Source organism: Leopardus geoffroyi, chromosome C3 (assembly GCF_018350155.1).
Source record: "Leopardus geoffroyi isolate Oge1 chromosome C3, O.geoffroyi_Oge1_pat1.0, whole genome shotgun sequence".
Classification (NCBI taxonomy): Eukaryota; Metazoa; Chordata; class Mammalia; order Carnivora; family Felidae; genus Leopardus; species Leopardus geoffroyi.
The window spans coordinates 70,995,800-71,012,660 of NC_059338.1; the positions used below are offsets into that span (position 1 = coordinate 70,995,800).

The following is a 16,861-nucleotide window of genomic DNA, read 5'->3' on the forward strand; positions in this document are numbered from 1 at the left end:
CCCTCCGAGGAAGAGCCCAAAGCACACCGAGAACAACTAGAGCCAGCACACACCCACTTCACACCCGGGGCTGGCGGCGACTCCGGAACAGAGAGCTGGCTCCCAGCCTCCTCTGCGGCACCGACGGGCACGCCCGCGTCCCTGCAGGGCTGCCCTGGGCACGGCCAGCACGGGGGCCCGCGGTCCATGGGAGGGCGGCGAGGGAGAGGGCCCGGGCCCCGCGGGCGGCCCCGCTTCGAACGCCTTCCACCCTCCCTCACGCGCTCGTCCACCCGTTCCTCTGGCGGTCCCTGACGGCGAGTGGCCTGCTCTCTCTCCCTTGGGGGACAGCACAGACCCCGGCGAGGAGAGCTGTCCGTCCTCGAGCCAGCGAGTGAGCGGGGACGCCAACACAGCCTGGGCTTGTGAGCAGCTGGATGCTGTGCGGCTGACCGCCTGACGTGCCCACCCGGTGCCCCCGCGACGGGACGGACCCACAGGCCACAAGTTGAGGCGGCTCACGTGTCCTGGAAATGCCCCATGTCGGGGGAACTTGGACCGGAAGGGGCGGCTTTCTACTCACAGCAACCGGGACCCCGGCTTTGCAGCCACCCCTCCCCTACAGACCCCGCCCCAAGGGCCCCGGAGCGCCTAGGGGAGCGGCTCACCCCCTGACACCCGCCAGCCACGGGCAGGGAATACCTTCTCGTGCTGCCACAGGTACTCCTCACAGGCTCGGAGCACCTCCGCTGGCCGCGCCTCTCCGAGGGCGCACAGGGCGCCACAGACCTGCTCCTGCACCAGAGGGTCCTTGTCGGTGATGGCCTCCAGCAGGACAGTGGACAGCTCTACAGAGACAAAGCCCGGCGTGCGTGCTCAGGCCCGGCCGACCCCGCCAGCCACCGCCTCGGCCTGTGAGTTGGAGGACGCCTACCCTTCCCCGACCCCTGTACTTTCCCGTTGCCCCAGCAACCTCCCCCAGGCCCCACCGCCTGGCCACCTTGCACACCTCGGCCGCACACACCCGAGGCACTCTTGCACACACACTGCCTCCCCCCGGTCTGCTCGCCAGGGTCTCTGTCTGGGACCCACTGGCCGGCTGCTCCGAGGCCACCCTGGCTAACCCCTGACCTTCCGTCCCAGGCTGTGTGTGCTTCGTGCCCCCCCCTCCCCCCGGACCGTGGCTGCTGTAAAAGGCAGGTGTTATAGACTCAGGGCTAGGTCTGCCACCTGCCCCCAGAGACAACTCTCCACCATCCTATCCCTGCTGGTCAATGCTCCACACTCAGAGCCAGACCTCTCCGGCTCGGTGCTCCCGGACAGGACCCTGCCATCCTCAGTGTCCCCAGAGCCCAGGGCCCGGGGCCTGCGAACGGCACTTATGGATCCTCACTCCTGGGGGAGGCGCTCTGTGGGGCAAGGACGTCTCTCCCCTCGCCTCAGCAAACCGGTGGCCCTGGGGGCCGGGACAGGGTGGACAGCCAAGGTGGCTGCCGGACCCAGGTCTTGTGTAGAAAGGGGCAGAGGCACAGGGCCCCCCTACTCAGAGCACAAAGCCCCCTTCGCCCGGCAAACATCACTCCCCACACCACACGGAGCCTGCAGCCCAATCGGCCCCCTCTGATTCAGCAGCTACGCAGACAACGACCTCGTTTTCTTTTCTTTACCGAGAGCTTGGAGAGAGCCTGTTCATGCCATGCGACAGTGCCTCCCTCAAAGCCCGTTCGCTCAACGCCACGCTCGGCCGGGTCCCAAACTCCAAGCTGGCAGGCGCTCCACTGCCCCATGTCCCTGCCCAGCCCACTCACTCACTCTTCACGTAGGGCTCTGCCATCTCGGCCGCCTCACCGGCGTCAGCTCGGGCAGCTTCTTCTCAAACCTGGAGTAACCGAAAACACATTTAAACCGTAAGAGTCCTCGGTTTACAGGCCGTCACTGTGTTTGTATAAACCATGATTTCAGGGGCGCCTGGGGGCTCGGGTAAGCGGCCGACTCTTGATGTCAGCTCAGGTTATGATCTCACGATTTATGGGATTGAGCCCCACATCAGGCTCTGTGCTGACAGCGCAGAGCCTGCTTGGGACTCCCTCTCTCTCTGACCCTCCCCTGCTCACACACTCTCTCCCTCTCTGTCTCAAAAATAAATAAATAAGTAAGCTTAAAAAAAACAGGCGTGAAACAGGACATCAGTGCCTTCTCGTGAGGGAGCCATCTGGCACACGGCGGATGGCGGTCACGGAGGGCGGAAGGCGCCCTCCCCCCACGGTTCCCAGCTCCCCTCTGCCGCACCCGGCAGCCCGGCCAGGGTGATGTGAGCCCACACGGTGAGAGGGGCAGATGTGCCCCCCCGACTCCACCTACAGCAGCTTCCATCACTCTGTAAACGAGAGAGGGCGCGCACGAGGCTGAAGTCACCCGTCACCCGTCACCCGCAGTCTGTGCACAGCAGGGAAACCTGTCCCCGAGAGCCAAGGACAAGGCGGATCACCACAGGCTTGACACCCCGTGCCTGAGAATTCTAGCACAACGAGAGACGCTGGAAGGGCAGCATGGGGTCTGGCGGGTTCACTGGCAGAGGAAACCAACCATCCAAACCGCCCCTGGCATTTGAGAGATGTGGCTTTCAGGCACTACACGCCTCGAGGCAGCCCTTGCAGCAGATGGGCCCCAAGAGTAAAACCCACCAGTAGGCAAATGCCCCTGCCTCTTCAGCGCAGGGCCACGCTCGGACCTACGTGACACTCTCCAAGGTCCTATAAGGTCAGAGGGACCTCAGGCCCTCGGCGCTGTAGCTGACGGCTTTCTAACACTGATGTCTTCTGTGAGCTGGCAATCCCACCGCCCCTCGATGGGTCACCTCCATCTTGGACCCTCCCCTGATCACCTCTCATCCATAAAAGGACAGAGACGAGAGAGGAGGTGCCATGACCTGGCCCTAACCAAGCAAGAGGACACTCATCTGGCTACGAACACAGGAAGGAAGGAAGTGAGAAATCCCGGGGCGAGTGGTGGCGGAATTATAAGTGAGTGACAACACCGCACATGCCCAGGAAGGCAAACCGGCCCAAGCACACACACGTGTCCCACCAAAACCTCAATGAGATGACCAGAGAAGATGCAAGTACTTTTTTTCAATTTTTAAAAAGATTTTACTTTTAAGTCATCTCTACATCCAACATGGGGCTCAAACTCACAGCCCCGAGATCAAGAGTCCCGTGCTCCACGACTGAGCCAGCCAGGTACCCCGAAGATGCAAGTTTTAAAAGAATAAACCCACAAGAACACTAGAAAACAAGATAAAATTAGCAAACCAGAAATCTCCAGGAATCCCAGGCAGAGAGAAAGCAGAAGGAGAAGACACTGGTTCAAAGACGCTGGCATCAGCAAGGTGTTTCCCCTTTCTTCCTGGAAAGCGTCTAAAAGTAACAAGGAAAACAAGAAATAGAAACACACATTTCACTTGTGGCAGAGCAAGAAGGCGGCCAAAAAACCCAAACCCACAAAGGATGAAGGGCTGAAAGGTCGCAGCCATCAGGCAGGGTATGAAGTATGCTGGCAGCAGGTTCCAGAAAGAATCCGAAGATCTTCTCAAAGGCAGTGGCGACACATGCTCAGACAGAACCCAAATCCCGACGCCTAGACCTGGTCTGCATCTACGAGACAAGCGGCTGTCCCCAGAGGGGACACGGCTGCCTGTCTCCACTACCCAGGAAGAAACAGGGTTAAACCGACTCAAATTCCAAGTTCGAAACGCTCTTCCTACAAGTGCAAAAGGCCACGTGCACCCAACTCAAACAGGAGCAAAGAGTAAGGAATAAGTGTAAGAGGCTTCAGCTCCCAGCCCAGACGGGAGTCACGGACCAGCTGCCCTCCTGACCCAAACCACTAGAAAGCTGGACGAAACACACGGACCTGCAGTTCTCAGGGTGACAGACGTCAGGAAATGAAGGACAGGAGCCCTGTAGCCACTCCAGCTCACGGCCCGGAGAGTGCATCCAGGCTGAGGAGGAATCACCAGGACCCGGCAATACCCCCGGCTTGAGACAACTGGGAGCATCTTGGGAGACCTAGGTCCTGCCAGTCTATAGACGCTAGCACCACAGAGAACTCCAGAGATCTGCAGAGGGTCCTGGCAGACTTACTGGTCAGTGCTGGGCAGCAGAGTAATGTCCCCAAAGATGCCTATGTCCTCACCCCCAGAACCTGTGAATATGTTACATGTCAAAAGGGACTCAGCAGGTGGGATTAAGGGTACAGACCTTGAGGTGGGGGGACTACCCTGGCTTATGTGAGTGAGACTAGCGAAAGGGTGTATGTAAATCCTTAAACTGCAGAGAACCCCTCCCAGCGGGGCAAAGAGAGGAGGTGGAAGGAGGAGGAGGAGAAATTTGAAGCGTGAGGAGGATTCAACCCCCCCGGCTGGCTTTAAAGACAGAGGAAGGAGGCTCTGGACCACATAATTTGGGTGGCCTCGAAAAGCCGGACGTGTCCCTTAGTTTACGGCCAGCAAGGAAACAGGGACTTCGGTCCTACAGCCACAACGAACCAAATCGTGCCAACAACGTCAAAGAGCAGGAGACAGATTCTCCCCAGAGACCCCAGCAAGGAGCACGGCCCGACTGCCTCCAGCCTAAAGTTCTCAGGGACTCTAGGATAATACATATACATCATTTAAGGCACTAAGCCCGTGGTAACTTATCAGAGCAGCAACAGAAAACTGATTCAAGCACCGTATCTGAGAAAAAACTACCAAAGCCAGGGAAAGAACTACCCCAAAAACCCAGCAGAAACATCGCCAGAACTCACCAAAGACCAGGAACGGGGCTGTTCCCAACAGCCCAAGGGGAAAACGTCAAAAGTCAGAGTATTGGGAAGAGCACTCAAAAGGGTTTTGCCTTGGTAAAAAAATAAAATTAGCCATAGGCTAAACGCTGTCTGCTCTCACCTAACAAAGCTAAAAGTAAGACCTGAAGGGGCGCCTGGGTGGCTCAGTCAGTTAAGGGCTTGACTTCAGCTCAGGTCAGGATCTCATGGTTTGTGAGTTCAAGCCCCACATCGGGTTCTCTGCTGTCAGCTCGCAGCCCACTTCAGATCCTCTGTCTCCCTCTCTCTCTGCGCTCCCCCCCACCACACTTTCTCTTTCTCTCTATATATATCTCTCTCAAAAATAAATAAACGTTTAAAAACAAATGAAGTGGGCACCTGGATGGCTCAGTCGGTTAAGCGGCCGACTTTGGCTCAGGTCATGATCTCATGGTTCGTGGGTTCGAGCCCCGCGTCGGGCCCTGTGCAGACAGCTCAGAGCCTGGAGCCTGCTTCGGATTCTGGGTCTCCCTCTCTGCTCCTCCCCCACTCACGCTCTGTCCGTCTCTCTCTCAAAAATAAATAAAGCTTAAAACAAATTTTTTTAAATAAATAAAAACAAAAAAAGACCTGAAAAGATCAAATTGTTCCCAAGTAACTTAGCTACATCCCAGCAAAGTTCAAGAATAATAGCAACACAAAAATACCTAGCACCAGCAAGGTAAAATAACATGTCTGACATCCAGCAAAAAATTACTCGGCATGCAAAGAAGCAAAAAAAAAAAACAAAAAACAAAAAACAAAAAAAAAAACAAAAAACAGGGGCGCCTGGGTGGCTCAGTCGGTTAAGCGTCCGACTTCAGCTCAGGTCACGATCTCACGGTCCGTGAGTTCGAGCCCCGCGTCAGGCGTCGGGCTCTGGGCTGATGGCTCAGAGCCTGGAGCCTGTTTCCGATTCTGTGTCTCCCTCTCTCTCTGCCCCTCCCCCGTTCATGCTCTGTCTCTCTCTGTCCCAAAAATAAATAAACGTTAAAAAAAAAAAATTTTTAAAAACCCAAAAAACATAAAACGAAACAAAACAAAAACAACCCACAATGAGAATGAATCACTCAATATAAACTGATCCAGAAATGATGCAGAAGAATTCGTAGACAAGGACAGCTAGACAGTTATAACTGTATTTCACAAGAAACCACAGGAAAGACCACACATGTTAGCATAAAGAGGTTAAAAGGGTGGGTAAAGAAAAACGAGGCCGACGCCAGTCACAAGAAAGCTGCAGTAACTATATGAATAGACAGAGTAGGTTTCAGAGGCATAACAATCCTAAACGTTTATGTGCCTAATAGCAGAACTTCAAAGATCACAAAGCCAAAACGAATAGAAATGCAAAATGAAATAGAAAAATAGAAATTATAGTAGAGATTTCTCTATAACTGACAAAACAATTGTACAGATAATCAGTAAGGGTACAGAAGACCTGAACAATACTGTCAACCAACTTGACCTAAGTAGTATTTATAGAACCATCCATTCATCACAAGTAGTATATTCCTTCCAAAAGCACATCGAATGCTAACCAAGACTGACTACATTCTGGGCATTAAAACAAATCTCGGCAAATTTAAAAAGTCAAAAATCTTCCCGTAGAGGGGCACCTGGGTGGCTCAGTCAGTTAAGCGTCCAATTTCGGCTCAGGTCGTGATCTCACGGTTCATGAGTTTGAGTCCCGCATCAGGCTCTGCACTGGTGGTGCGGAGCCTGCTTGAGATTCTCTCTCTCCCTCTCTCTGTCCCTTCCCCGTTTGCTCCCTCTGTCTCAAAATAAATAAACTTAAAAAAATAAAAAAATAAATCCTCCCAAAGAGAAAGTTCTAGATGAAAGGCCTAAATGACTTCCCTGGGGAATTCTACCAAACATTTAAGGAAGAAATAATACCAACTCTACACAAATTCTTCCAAGAAAATTGAAAACAAGGGAATACTTCCCAACTGATTCTATGAAGCCAGCATTACTCTGATAACAAAAGCAGGCAAAGTTATTACAAATAATGAAAATCATAGGCCAATATCCCTCACAGGCACAAATGTAAAAATTCTTAACAATATTTTATCAAATCATCCAATAACATAAGAAGAATAGTACATCAGGGGCGCCTGGGGGACTCAGCTGGTTAAGCATCCAACTCTCGGTTTCAGCTCAGGGCATCATCTCGTGGTTCATCTGTTCAACCCCATGTCAGGCTCTGTGCTGACAGCAGAGACAAAACAGATGAACATAAGGGAAGGGAATAAAAATAATATAAAAACAGGGAAGGGGACAAAGCATAAGAGACTCATAAATATGGAGAACAGAGGGTTACTGGAGGGGTTGTGGGAGGGGGATGGGCTAAATGGGTAAGGGGCATTAAGGAATCTACTCCTGAAATCATGCTGCACTATATGCTAACTTAGATGTAAGCTAAAAAATATATATGTATATAATATTTTCACTATGAATAAATTATATACAACATTAAAAAAAGAAAAATAGGGGCTCCTGGGTGGCTCAGTCTTTTGAGTATCTAACTCTTGATTTCGACTCAGGTCATGATCCCAGGGTCATGGGATCGGGCCCTGCATTGGGCTCCACACTGAACGTGCGGCCTGCTTAAGATTCTCTCTCTCTCCCTCAGCCCCTCTCTCCCGCTCACACGCTAAAATAAAATTTTTAAAAAGTTAAAGAAAACTTGGGGCGCCTGGGTGGCGCAGTCGGTTAAGCGTCCGACTTCAGCCAGGTCACGATCTCGCGGTCCGTGAGTTCGAGCCCCGCGTCGGGCTCTGGGCTGATGGCTCAGAGCCTGGAGCCTGTTTCCGATTCTGTGTCTCCCTCTCTCTCTGCCCCTCCCCCGTTCATGCTCTGTCTCTCTCTGTCCCAAAAATAAATAAATGTTGAAAAAAAAAATTTAAAAAAAAAAAAAAAAAAAAAAGAAAACTTAAATAAACAGAGAGATATACTGTGCTAAGATATCAGTTGTTCCTAAATGGATCTACAGATGCATTCCAGTCAAAATCCTAGCAGGCTTTTTGTAGAAATGGACGAACTAATTCTAAAATTCACCTGAAAGTGTGAAGACTTAGAATTGCCAGAACACTGCTGGAAAAAAAAATTGGGGGACGTACCCTACCTGACATCAAGACTTATATGGCCAATTGATTTTTAACAAAGGTACAAAGTCTATTCAGGGGAGAAGGGAGAGTCTCGTCAATAAATAGTGCTGCACAGCTGGGCATCTGCATCCAATAAAACAAACTTCAGTCTAAACTTCACACCACGTATAAAAACTCAAAATGATTTACAGACCTAAATGTAAAAGTTAAAACTGTAAAACTTCTGAGGGAGGAAAAAAAAAAAAAGAAGAAGAAAATCTCCATGACTGACACCAAAGGCAAAATCTATGCCAAAAAAAAAAAAAAAAGACTTGATAAACTTAAATTCATCAAAACACTTCTCTTCGAATACACTGTTAAGGGAATGAAATTAATGGCACCAAGTCACACCCCTCGGTGACAGACACAGTGTAATAAACGTCAGCACCCCCCACTGCCCTCCTTCCCCTCCTTCTGCCCTTCACTCAGGCGGTAGATGCCCTACTGCCCCACCGAGGTCCTGTACCCCGCCTGTCTCATGGACCGTCCTGCCTGGGCCACCCCCCCACACGCCTCCTCCGTGCCCAGAGTGCTGACCTTTACAAACGCTGACCTCAACAGGCCTCACCGCGACTTACCAGTCCTCCTGCTGCCCACAGAACCTAACGCCTTCACCATGGGCTGTCGTGACCCAGACCCAGGCCCAAACCTCTCTCTGCTTCTTTCTCTGTCCTTTACGTTCTAGGCGTCCTGGCCACCTGCAAACCCCTGGCCACGGCCTGGACTCTCAGCACCTCTGCAAGGACGTCCTGCCTGGCCTCTACCACAGGACTCCTGCTCACCCAACCTTCCGGCGAGTGATGGGATGTTCCCACAACCCTTTGTTCACACGATGAATATAAGATCAGTTGTATGTTCCAGTTTCCCTGTCTTCTCCACTGCACTGCAAGGGAAAAAGTTTTGGTTTTTACCCTTAGTGTGCACAGAATTTTTTTAAATACTGCTCATTGAAGGAATAAAATCAAAATCCTTCCGTATGATTCAATATTGTAAAACTGTCAGCTTTCTGAATGTGTAAATATATGATTCAGGATACTGGAGGGTACTTGATGCAGTGGTTCCAAAATTCATAGAGAAGAATTAACACGGGACGCCTAGGTGGCTCAGTCGGTTGAAGAGCTGACTCGGTTTCAGCTCAGGTCATGATCTCACAGTTTGTGAGTTCAAGCTCCACATCGGGCTCTGTACTGTCAGTGCAGAGCCTGCTTGGGATTCTTTCTCTCCTTCTCTCTCTGCCCCTCCCCACTCACATGCTCGCTGGCTCTCTCTAATATAAATGAATAAACTTAAAAAAAGAATTAACATACACGAATAGCCAATTAAACTTTTTAACGTACATGAAGAGGAGGATTTATATTAAAGTGTATTAAGTCAACAGAACTATATAGAAAGTCCAGAAATGAACACCAATAAGGAGGTAAACGTATTATACAAGAAAGGGTTTTACATCCTACAGACAGATTAGTCAACAATAAATAGCATCGAAATAGCTAAACACTCAGGGAAAACGTTAGCCTCCCCACATCCTTCTTTATTCCAACACGAATTCTAGATGCACATAAGAGTTAAATGGAAAAATGAAATGTAAAAGTCCTGGCAGAAAATACAGGCAGGGGCACCTGGCTGGCTCAGCCCACGGAGTATGTGGCTCTTGACCTTGGGGGCATGAGTTTGAGCGCCACACTGGATACAGAGATTGCTTAAATAAATACAGTTTAAAAAAGAAAGAAAATATAGGTAAATATTTTATCATCTTGAAGTAGAAAAGGACGTTCTAAGCCCCACACAAAAACACAGACACCTTAATGAACACTGCTCAGTTTGACAATATAAAAGTTTAAAGTTTCTGAAGGTCAAAAACATACATAAGACTTGAAAACCATATACGTACACTTATACCTAAGCACACAAGCCTCGGTGTGCACACAACTCATCCAACCACCAGAGCAGAAGGTAAACAAAAGAGAAAGAAAGACAACTCACTCACAACAGGTGTAACAAGAGGCAAATGTGTCCCACATTAACATGCAAAGGAGCTCACCTACATCAGGATGACAAGCAGGAAAATGGACAAAGAGGGTACACAATTCCAGAAGAGACAGCCGGCAGAGGGGCAAGCCCTGGCCTCCCCCGCACTGGCAGGCAGCTTAGTTCAGGACTCGGGCACGGGCTCCATTTGTGTCACAAGGGAAAGGCTTGCAGGGAGGCCTGCTGCTCCACCAGCATCGGACGTCATCGGTGCCGTAGTCACTGCACAGCGGGGACAGGCAGCAGAGCCTGTGGGACATCTGCAAGAGCCCTAAGGGTCACACCGTGCGATCGTGTCACCCATCTTCTGACACCCACCTTCTATCTACAGAAACCCTCACACAAGTGCACAGAGATGTTAGAAGAAAAACAAATACCAATCAGAGATCTGGTCAGATTTGTATTAAAAAAAAAAAACAAAACACAACCAATGAGAGAAAGTGGTGGGTAGGTACATTCGTATGAACCACAGTGCAAGGAGCGGAGCTTGACCATCAAACGGAAAAGGAAAGTGTGCCCAGCTGAGCAAGACCAGTTTTGTAGAGTCCCGTCCGCTGCCCCTGCCCCAGGCCGGGTGGTCCATGTGCTGACACTGGACCCACAGGGACAGCAGCACAGACCCTGCTATCTATGAAGACAAACCAACGGCGAGCAGACTGCTGATGGCAAACCAAGACGAAGGCTCTGCAGGGGAAGAGGGTGCAGAGACAAGGAAGGGTCTGTAAGGCACCCTGCATCTCACGGGCAGCGTGTCCGCCCGGGCGGTACCTTATAGGCACCATCTCTTTTAACGCACACAGAGAGAGACACATCGCTAGGTAACAGCAGGGCGGGACCCAGCCAGGACCCACGCCCTGAAGCGCCCGCAGAGGTCACGAGGGCAGGGTTCACAGGGTCTTCCCTGTCTGCATCCTACACCCTGTAGCGAAGCGGAGAAGCGGCTTCCTCCTCATTCACCTCAACTAAACAGTCACTGAACCGCATTTAGTAGTAAGCCGACCAGGTGCCGTCCAAGCCCAGAGTCCAAGCCCCTGGCTTGAAGGGCACCCACATGTATTATGGTTGCCACATGGCATGCAGAGGGCACAGAGATGCTGGGCCAACTGCAGCGAAGTGTCAGAAGGGGGCATGGGAGGTGAGGAGGCCATGGGCACCACTGCCCAGAGGCAGCCATGAGTCCACCTGACAGGCGTGTGGGAGACTGGGAAGTCAGGACACCCTGTGGGGTCACAGGAATGCCCCCCACCCCCGCAGCAGGCCCCGGGACTTCCCCTCTAGCACAGGAGCCAGAGGAAGAATAGACTTCCAGAGTTACCAACAAGGACGTGGGCTGATGACCTGGGAGAGGCAGTCCATGGCTCATTGCTCACAGTCACTTGATTACGCTATTTCTCAACGTTAGTCATGCCAAGCTGTGTCACTGGGTTCACATGCAAACCCCTAAAGCCAGGTAGCCCTCCAGCTCGGCAAAGAAACCACAGTCCTTGTAACTCCGGCAGCCGGTATCCCCTAAGCACCGGCCAGGAGCCACAGGGGCTTTCCTGGAGCCCCCACCCCAAAGAGATCAAATAACTTGGCTCATGGGACTCACGAGATCTGCGGCTGCAGACCAGCCTCAACCCGACTGCTTACCTGGGCCTCAGCGGACCCTAGGCCTGAAAACTAAGCGCAAACACCTGCTTCCAAGCACACGGGACTAGCGATGAACGCAGGTGCCACCTTTGATCCAACCATGTTTGCAGGCAGCTAACAGCCCCGGGGAGGGGGGGGGGGATGAGAAACTGAGGTGCAGGTCTGAACAAGCCGGCAGCCTGCATATTGGTTTCAAGGTAACCAAGTGAGCTCAACTCCGGTCACTCCTCTGTGATACCACGGAGAGACGGGAGACCCCGGCCCGCTTGAACCACGACGGCCTGAAGCCTGGAAAGGAGGACGCTGCGGACAGCAGCATGCTCAGGCCCCTGGGCTGCCAGGACTACAGGCGTGAGATGGAACCACATCACAGTCAAGCCGCTGCTGAAGTTTCGCATGACTGGCGCTTCCCACGGGGGTCTCCTGGGGCCCAGTGCCCGGTGGGCATCCCCATCTGGATCAGGCGCCACCACTTAACCCCGACAGCTCTAGCACTCAACTCACCGCCTTTACCCCCGACCTGTCCATGGCCCCCAACCCACCTGCCATGTCTTCCTGTCACCAGGCGCTCAGATATCTGGGCCAGGAACCAGCACCACCCCTTCCTGTTTGTCCACCTTGGCCGGGCACTCTATGGTCCGCTCACTGACCCTCTTCTCACCCCTACCACCATCCCTTTCCAAGGTGGTCGCTGCCTCCAAGACTGTTGCCCCAAAGCCAGCCTCCACCACAGCCCCACCTGCCCCTCCCCAACCACCACACAGCCACGCCTCTGTGCCCCCCCACCCCTCGGTACTCAGCTCGCTTGAGCGGGTCAGCCCCGCCCCCACCTTGGCTAGGCTGGCGAAGGGGAGAGTGTGCAAGTGTGTTCAGTCCAGCACTGCTCGCTCCGCCAGAGCCCTCTCCTGGGGGCCTACCGCTGCACTGCAGGAAGGTCGGAGCCCAGCATCCGGGCCTGGGGGCCAGCCCTGGGCGCGCACCACCCAGCTCTCCCCTGGACTTGAGAGCTGGGTTTCCTGCGGCCCTTCCAGCTTTGCGACCTACACTCTGTGACCAATAATCCTCGTGACTTTGGACAAATTACTTCCCCGCTCCGGACCGCCTCCCTGAATGTCGGAGAAATCAGAAATGCAATGTCCCCTGAGCTTTGGGGCTCTCAGAGTTCAGGCTTGGCTTGCTCCATTGGACACCCCGGTGTCCTCGCGGCGGGGAGCAGGAGCAGGGGCGCGGACCTCACACCTCCCAGGGAGGGCACGGGCACCGGACTCGGCATCCCGGGTCTGCGTGAGGAAGGTGAGGGGCCAGGCAGCCGGGCCTCTTCCGGCTTGTGACGCGGCAAATCCGGCTCCTCCGGGGACTGGACGCACCTGAGCCCAGGGAAGGGGGCGGGCTCGGCCCCGCGACGCCCGGGACCCTCCTCGCGCTCGTCCGCTGACCTTGGAGAGGCGCCTCCCGACTTGGATTCCCGCGCGGCCCGGCCGAGGGGGTGGCCCCCAGACTCTCGGGCCCAGGCTCCCCCGAGGGGCGCCTCTGAGAGCGAGCGCCGCCGGTCCCCGGCTCCCGGTCGCCGTTTACCTGAGAAGCTGCGGCCGCGGCGGCCCGGGCGCCGCCCTCCCGCCAAGCCCCGGACCGGAGTGGGCGGGGCCGCATGCCGAGCCCGCCCCCGCCGCCCTCCGCCAACCGCGGCCCGGCGCGCGGCAGTCCGGCCCCGCCCCCATACGATCTCTGCGCTCATTGGCCGGAGTCGCGTCCCTCTCCCCCTCTCTCCACCCCGCCCACCAGGCCCCAGAGAGCAGGAGTGCGCAAACTCCGCCTCGTGCTCCGCCCCGCCCCCGGTCGCCCAGAGCCCGCAGCTGCTGACGGTTGGGCCCGAGCGCGGCCGAGCTGGCCGCTAGGGGTGCGGCCGGTCACTGCGCAGGCGCGGGGCGTGCACTTCCCTCTTCCTCCGCCCGGGACCTGGCCTCCTCCCCCAGTCTGTTCCTGTCCTCCTTGGGCACTGACACCTCAAAGATGTCTGCACGCGGCTCCACGCACCGGGGAACGCACCGGGGGCCGCACCGGGGACTCGGGCTCGGCGCGTCACGGTGCTCAAAGCCAGTCCCGTCGCAAACGCACACCTGTCCAGGCGCACACGCCAGGTGGACCCAACCTGGACACACACGAGCAGTATCGTGCCCTATTATCTCTCACACAGGAATGCACCCACTGAACACGCAACAAATATCCAGAGACCCCGGGGCCGCCGACTCCTCCGCGAACAGATAGATGCACGTTTAGTCGGCCAACGAGATGAGCAGGTCTCTGCATTGGGGACCCGGGGCTCTGGAGAGAAGAGCAGATAGGTGATAAGCAAACAAGACACACCAAGCACTGTGAGGCGGCGCAGCTGGCAGGTGGAAGGAGGTGTGTTCAGACTCAGAAGGGAAGAAGCTGGGAGAGAGCTGCACCCCAGGCAGGGACACTGGCACCTGCACACCCTCAAAGGCTGAAATCATGTAGACATGTCTAACCAAAAAAAAAAAAAAAAAAAGAGTGGCGTTCCAGAAGCTCAGAAAGTGAGAAGAACGACTTGAGAAGGAAGTGGCCAACAGCACAACATCCAGGGCCCAACAAATGTCTTCATCTTGCAGCAGGTTGTGTCTGCAGAGAGCTGTGGGTGATGGTGTGGGGTGCAAAGTAGGGGCCCTGCTGCACACACTGGGGCAGGGTGGCTGCTGAACAGTGCAGGGAGGGACATTCTTTGTCCAAAGAGAGAAGGCATTCAGTTTGCTCTGTTGCAGGGATGGAACCCAAAAGACAGGGACAGAATCCAGAAGGCTGATGGTGAGGTGAGGTGCTCTGCAGAGGGAGGCTGGCTCCTCAGGAAGAGCACTAACCACTCCAGCCCGTCACTGGGTGAAAGGGGGAGGGGCTGACCACAGCATCTAGAAGTTGCTAGGGCAGTGCAGGAGGCAGGCCTTTTGGAAGCTCACATCTGGAGGACTCGCTTTCCTTACCAAGCCCTGCCTCAGCACCCCATGGCCAGTGCCCAGCATGGCCCTCTGGCTCTGCCCCCCTCCCCAGCCTCAGCCAGACTTCACGCCCCAAGGGCACAGGCTGTCCCAGCACACATCACAGCTGTCATTTGACTTTATTACGTTACATGTATATATTTTTAAAAAAAAATTTAATGTTTATTTTTGAGAGAGAGAGAGACAGAGCGCTAGTGGGGGAGGGACAGAGAGAGGAGAGGGAGACACAGAATCCAAAGCAGGGTCCAGGCTCTGAGCTGTCAGCACATAGACCGACACAGGCCTAACTCAGTAACTGTGAGATCATGACCTGAGCTGAAGTCGGACGCTTAACCGACTGAGCCACCCAGGCGCCCCACGTTACATATATTTTTAATGTTTATTTTTGAGAGAGACAGAGTGCAAGCAGGGAATGGGCAGAGAGAGAGGGAGACGCAGAATCCGAAGCAGGCTCCGGGCTCCGAGCTGTCAGCACAGAGCCTGAAGCAGGGCTCGAACCTACCAGCCGTGGATCATGACCTGAGCTGAAGTCAGATGCTTAATGGAAGGAGCCACCCAGGCATCCCAGCTTTCCTACATTAATGCCAATCTCCTTTCTACAACTGGAAGTTCTATGAGAGAAACGCCCATGTCTGTGACTTGCTCCCAAGTGCTGAGCACCAAGCCAGGCACATGATGGGTGCTCAATGAGTTTCATAGAATTGATGAATGACTGAGGGTACAGAGAGGGGAGGGCAGGAAAGACTTTGCAAAGGGAGGGTGGATAGAGCGGGGTCCTGCCTGTCTCCTCACAATTCTCACTGGCTTCCCGTTGTGTTCTGGCACTGATGGGAGTTGGGAAGCTAAGAGGGGCATGGTTCCCCGGCTCCACAGCAGCAACTCAGAGGCACAGACACCCCTGGCCAGAGCCACACGGTTTTCACTTTTGCTAACACCTAACGCCTGAATAACAGCCCCTCTGCTTGAAACCAGGAGCCATTTCTCTTTCCTACCCCCTCAGTCAGCAAGGAACCTGTTAGTCTGCCCGTTTTCCATGTCGCAGGCAACTTGCCAAACAAGGGCGGTGGGTGGGCAAGGGAATGTTAAGCGGAAGCCTACTCTAAGGCGGCTCTGGTCCAACAGGGATAAGAAAATGGGTCCGTCCTACCAGGGCGTCCCCAGGCCTTCACTGCAACAGGCACACTTGACCGCTGTGGATCCCGGTGGGGAACAAGTCAAGTCCACAGATTCACCAAGCCTCCACCAAGACCCAGGCTCTGCTGCTGTCTCCAGGACAGCAGCCCATAGCACTGTGCCCTTTAGCTCCCAGCAGAAAGACTGCATGTTTGAACCTCCACTGCCCAAACTGTCACCCGTGAAACAGGAATCACTTGGTGGTGATCCGGTTTGAGCCCCCGGATGTGAACGCCTACCATGGGATGGGCATGTTGGGCACGGCCTGTGAACAGGAAGCAGGGCTGAGGGAGGTGGCAGCCACAGCTCCTGTGACTCCTTAGGGCAGTGCCTGGCACAAGGCAGGTGCTCAGGAACATTAGCTGCTACTGCCCAGGGCAACGGTGCCCAGAGAAGACTCTGGAGGCCAGGGGAAGAAGGGCCGACCACGTTGGCTACCGTCTCCTAGAGCTGGAGGGCTTGAGGTGGGGGCTCAGACCAGGGACTGTTGCTTGCCTTGGGGATGTGTCCAAGTCTCCAGAGAGCTCTGGGGGGCAAGGCCTCTTGCAGGAAACCTTGGCCTGGGTGAGAGAAGCTTCTAGGCCACAGCAGAAGAAAGCCAGAGGCTCTCACCTGATGCCCTTCTGGCTCAGCCTCTCCGGCAGCCCGCCTGGCTGCCACCTTGGTACCCTCTCAAAGCATGAGGGGGCTTCACTGAAACAGTTGCTAGTATGTGTTGTGCTTCCTTTTCTTTCTTGATGTCCTCGGAGACCCTGCTGGCCTTCCTGTGGCTACCCTCCCCACATGCTTCCCACAAGCTTCTTTAAAGGTCCCTGTGGCCAGTCACATTTCGGATGGCCCACAGAGGCCTCACCCTGCCTCGAGGATTCTCACCCCACAAAGAGTGCGCCCTACAGGGGACAAGGTCGGTTCCAGCAAGACGTTCTCAGGGAAGGCAGGTCCTGGGGCAGAGAAGGACACCCCTCTTCGAGGGCACAATGCAGGGGCAGCTCTAGAACCCTCCATTCTAGAATCTGCCCCTGCTTTCCCAGAGTCTGCCCTGCCCCA

General features: G+C 54.4%; 1 protein-coding gene across 13 annotated transcripts in view; it reads right to left on the bottom strand.

Moving 5' to 3' along the window:
* Window positions 1-13,286, bottom strand: part of MROH1 (maestro heat like repeat family member 1) — a 63,280-nt gene extending 49,994 nt beyond the window's left edge. For 6 of the 13 annotated variants that reach the window (XM_045455475.1, XM_045455470.1, XM_045455472.1 and 3 more), the window contains exons 1-3: window positions 12,998-13,265; window positions 1,792-1,858; window positions 682-827 (exon numbers count right to left, since the gene is read on the bottom strand). In XM_045455475.1, the coding sequence (XP_045311431.1) occupies window positions 682-827; window positions 1,792-1,813 (168 nt within the window). In that variant the 5' untranslated portion in view covers window positions 1,814-1,858; window positions 12,998-13,265. Of the gene's footprint in view, window positions 1-681; window positions 828-1,787; window positions 1,859-3,290; window positions 3,396-12,997 lie in introns of those variants that run through there. The other 7 variants (XM_045455468.1, XM_045455466.1, XM_045455465.1 and 4 more) reach the window with 7 other exon arrangements.
* Window positions 13,287-16,861: the final 3,575 nt, after the last annotated feature.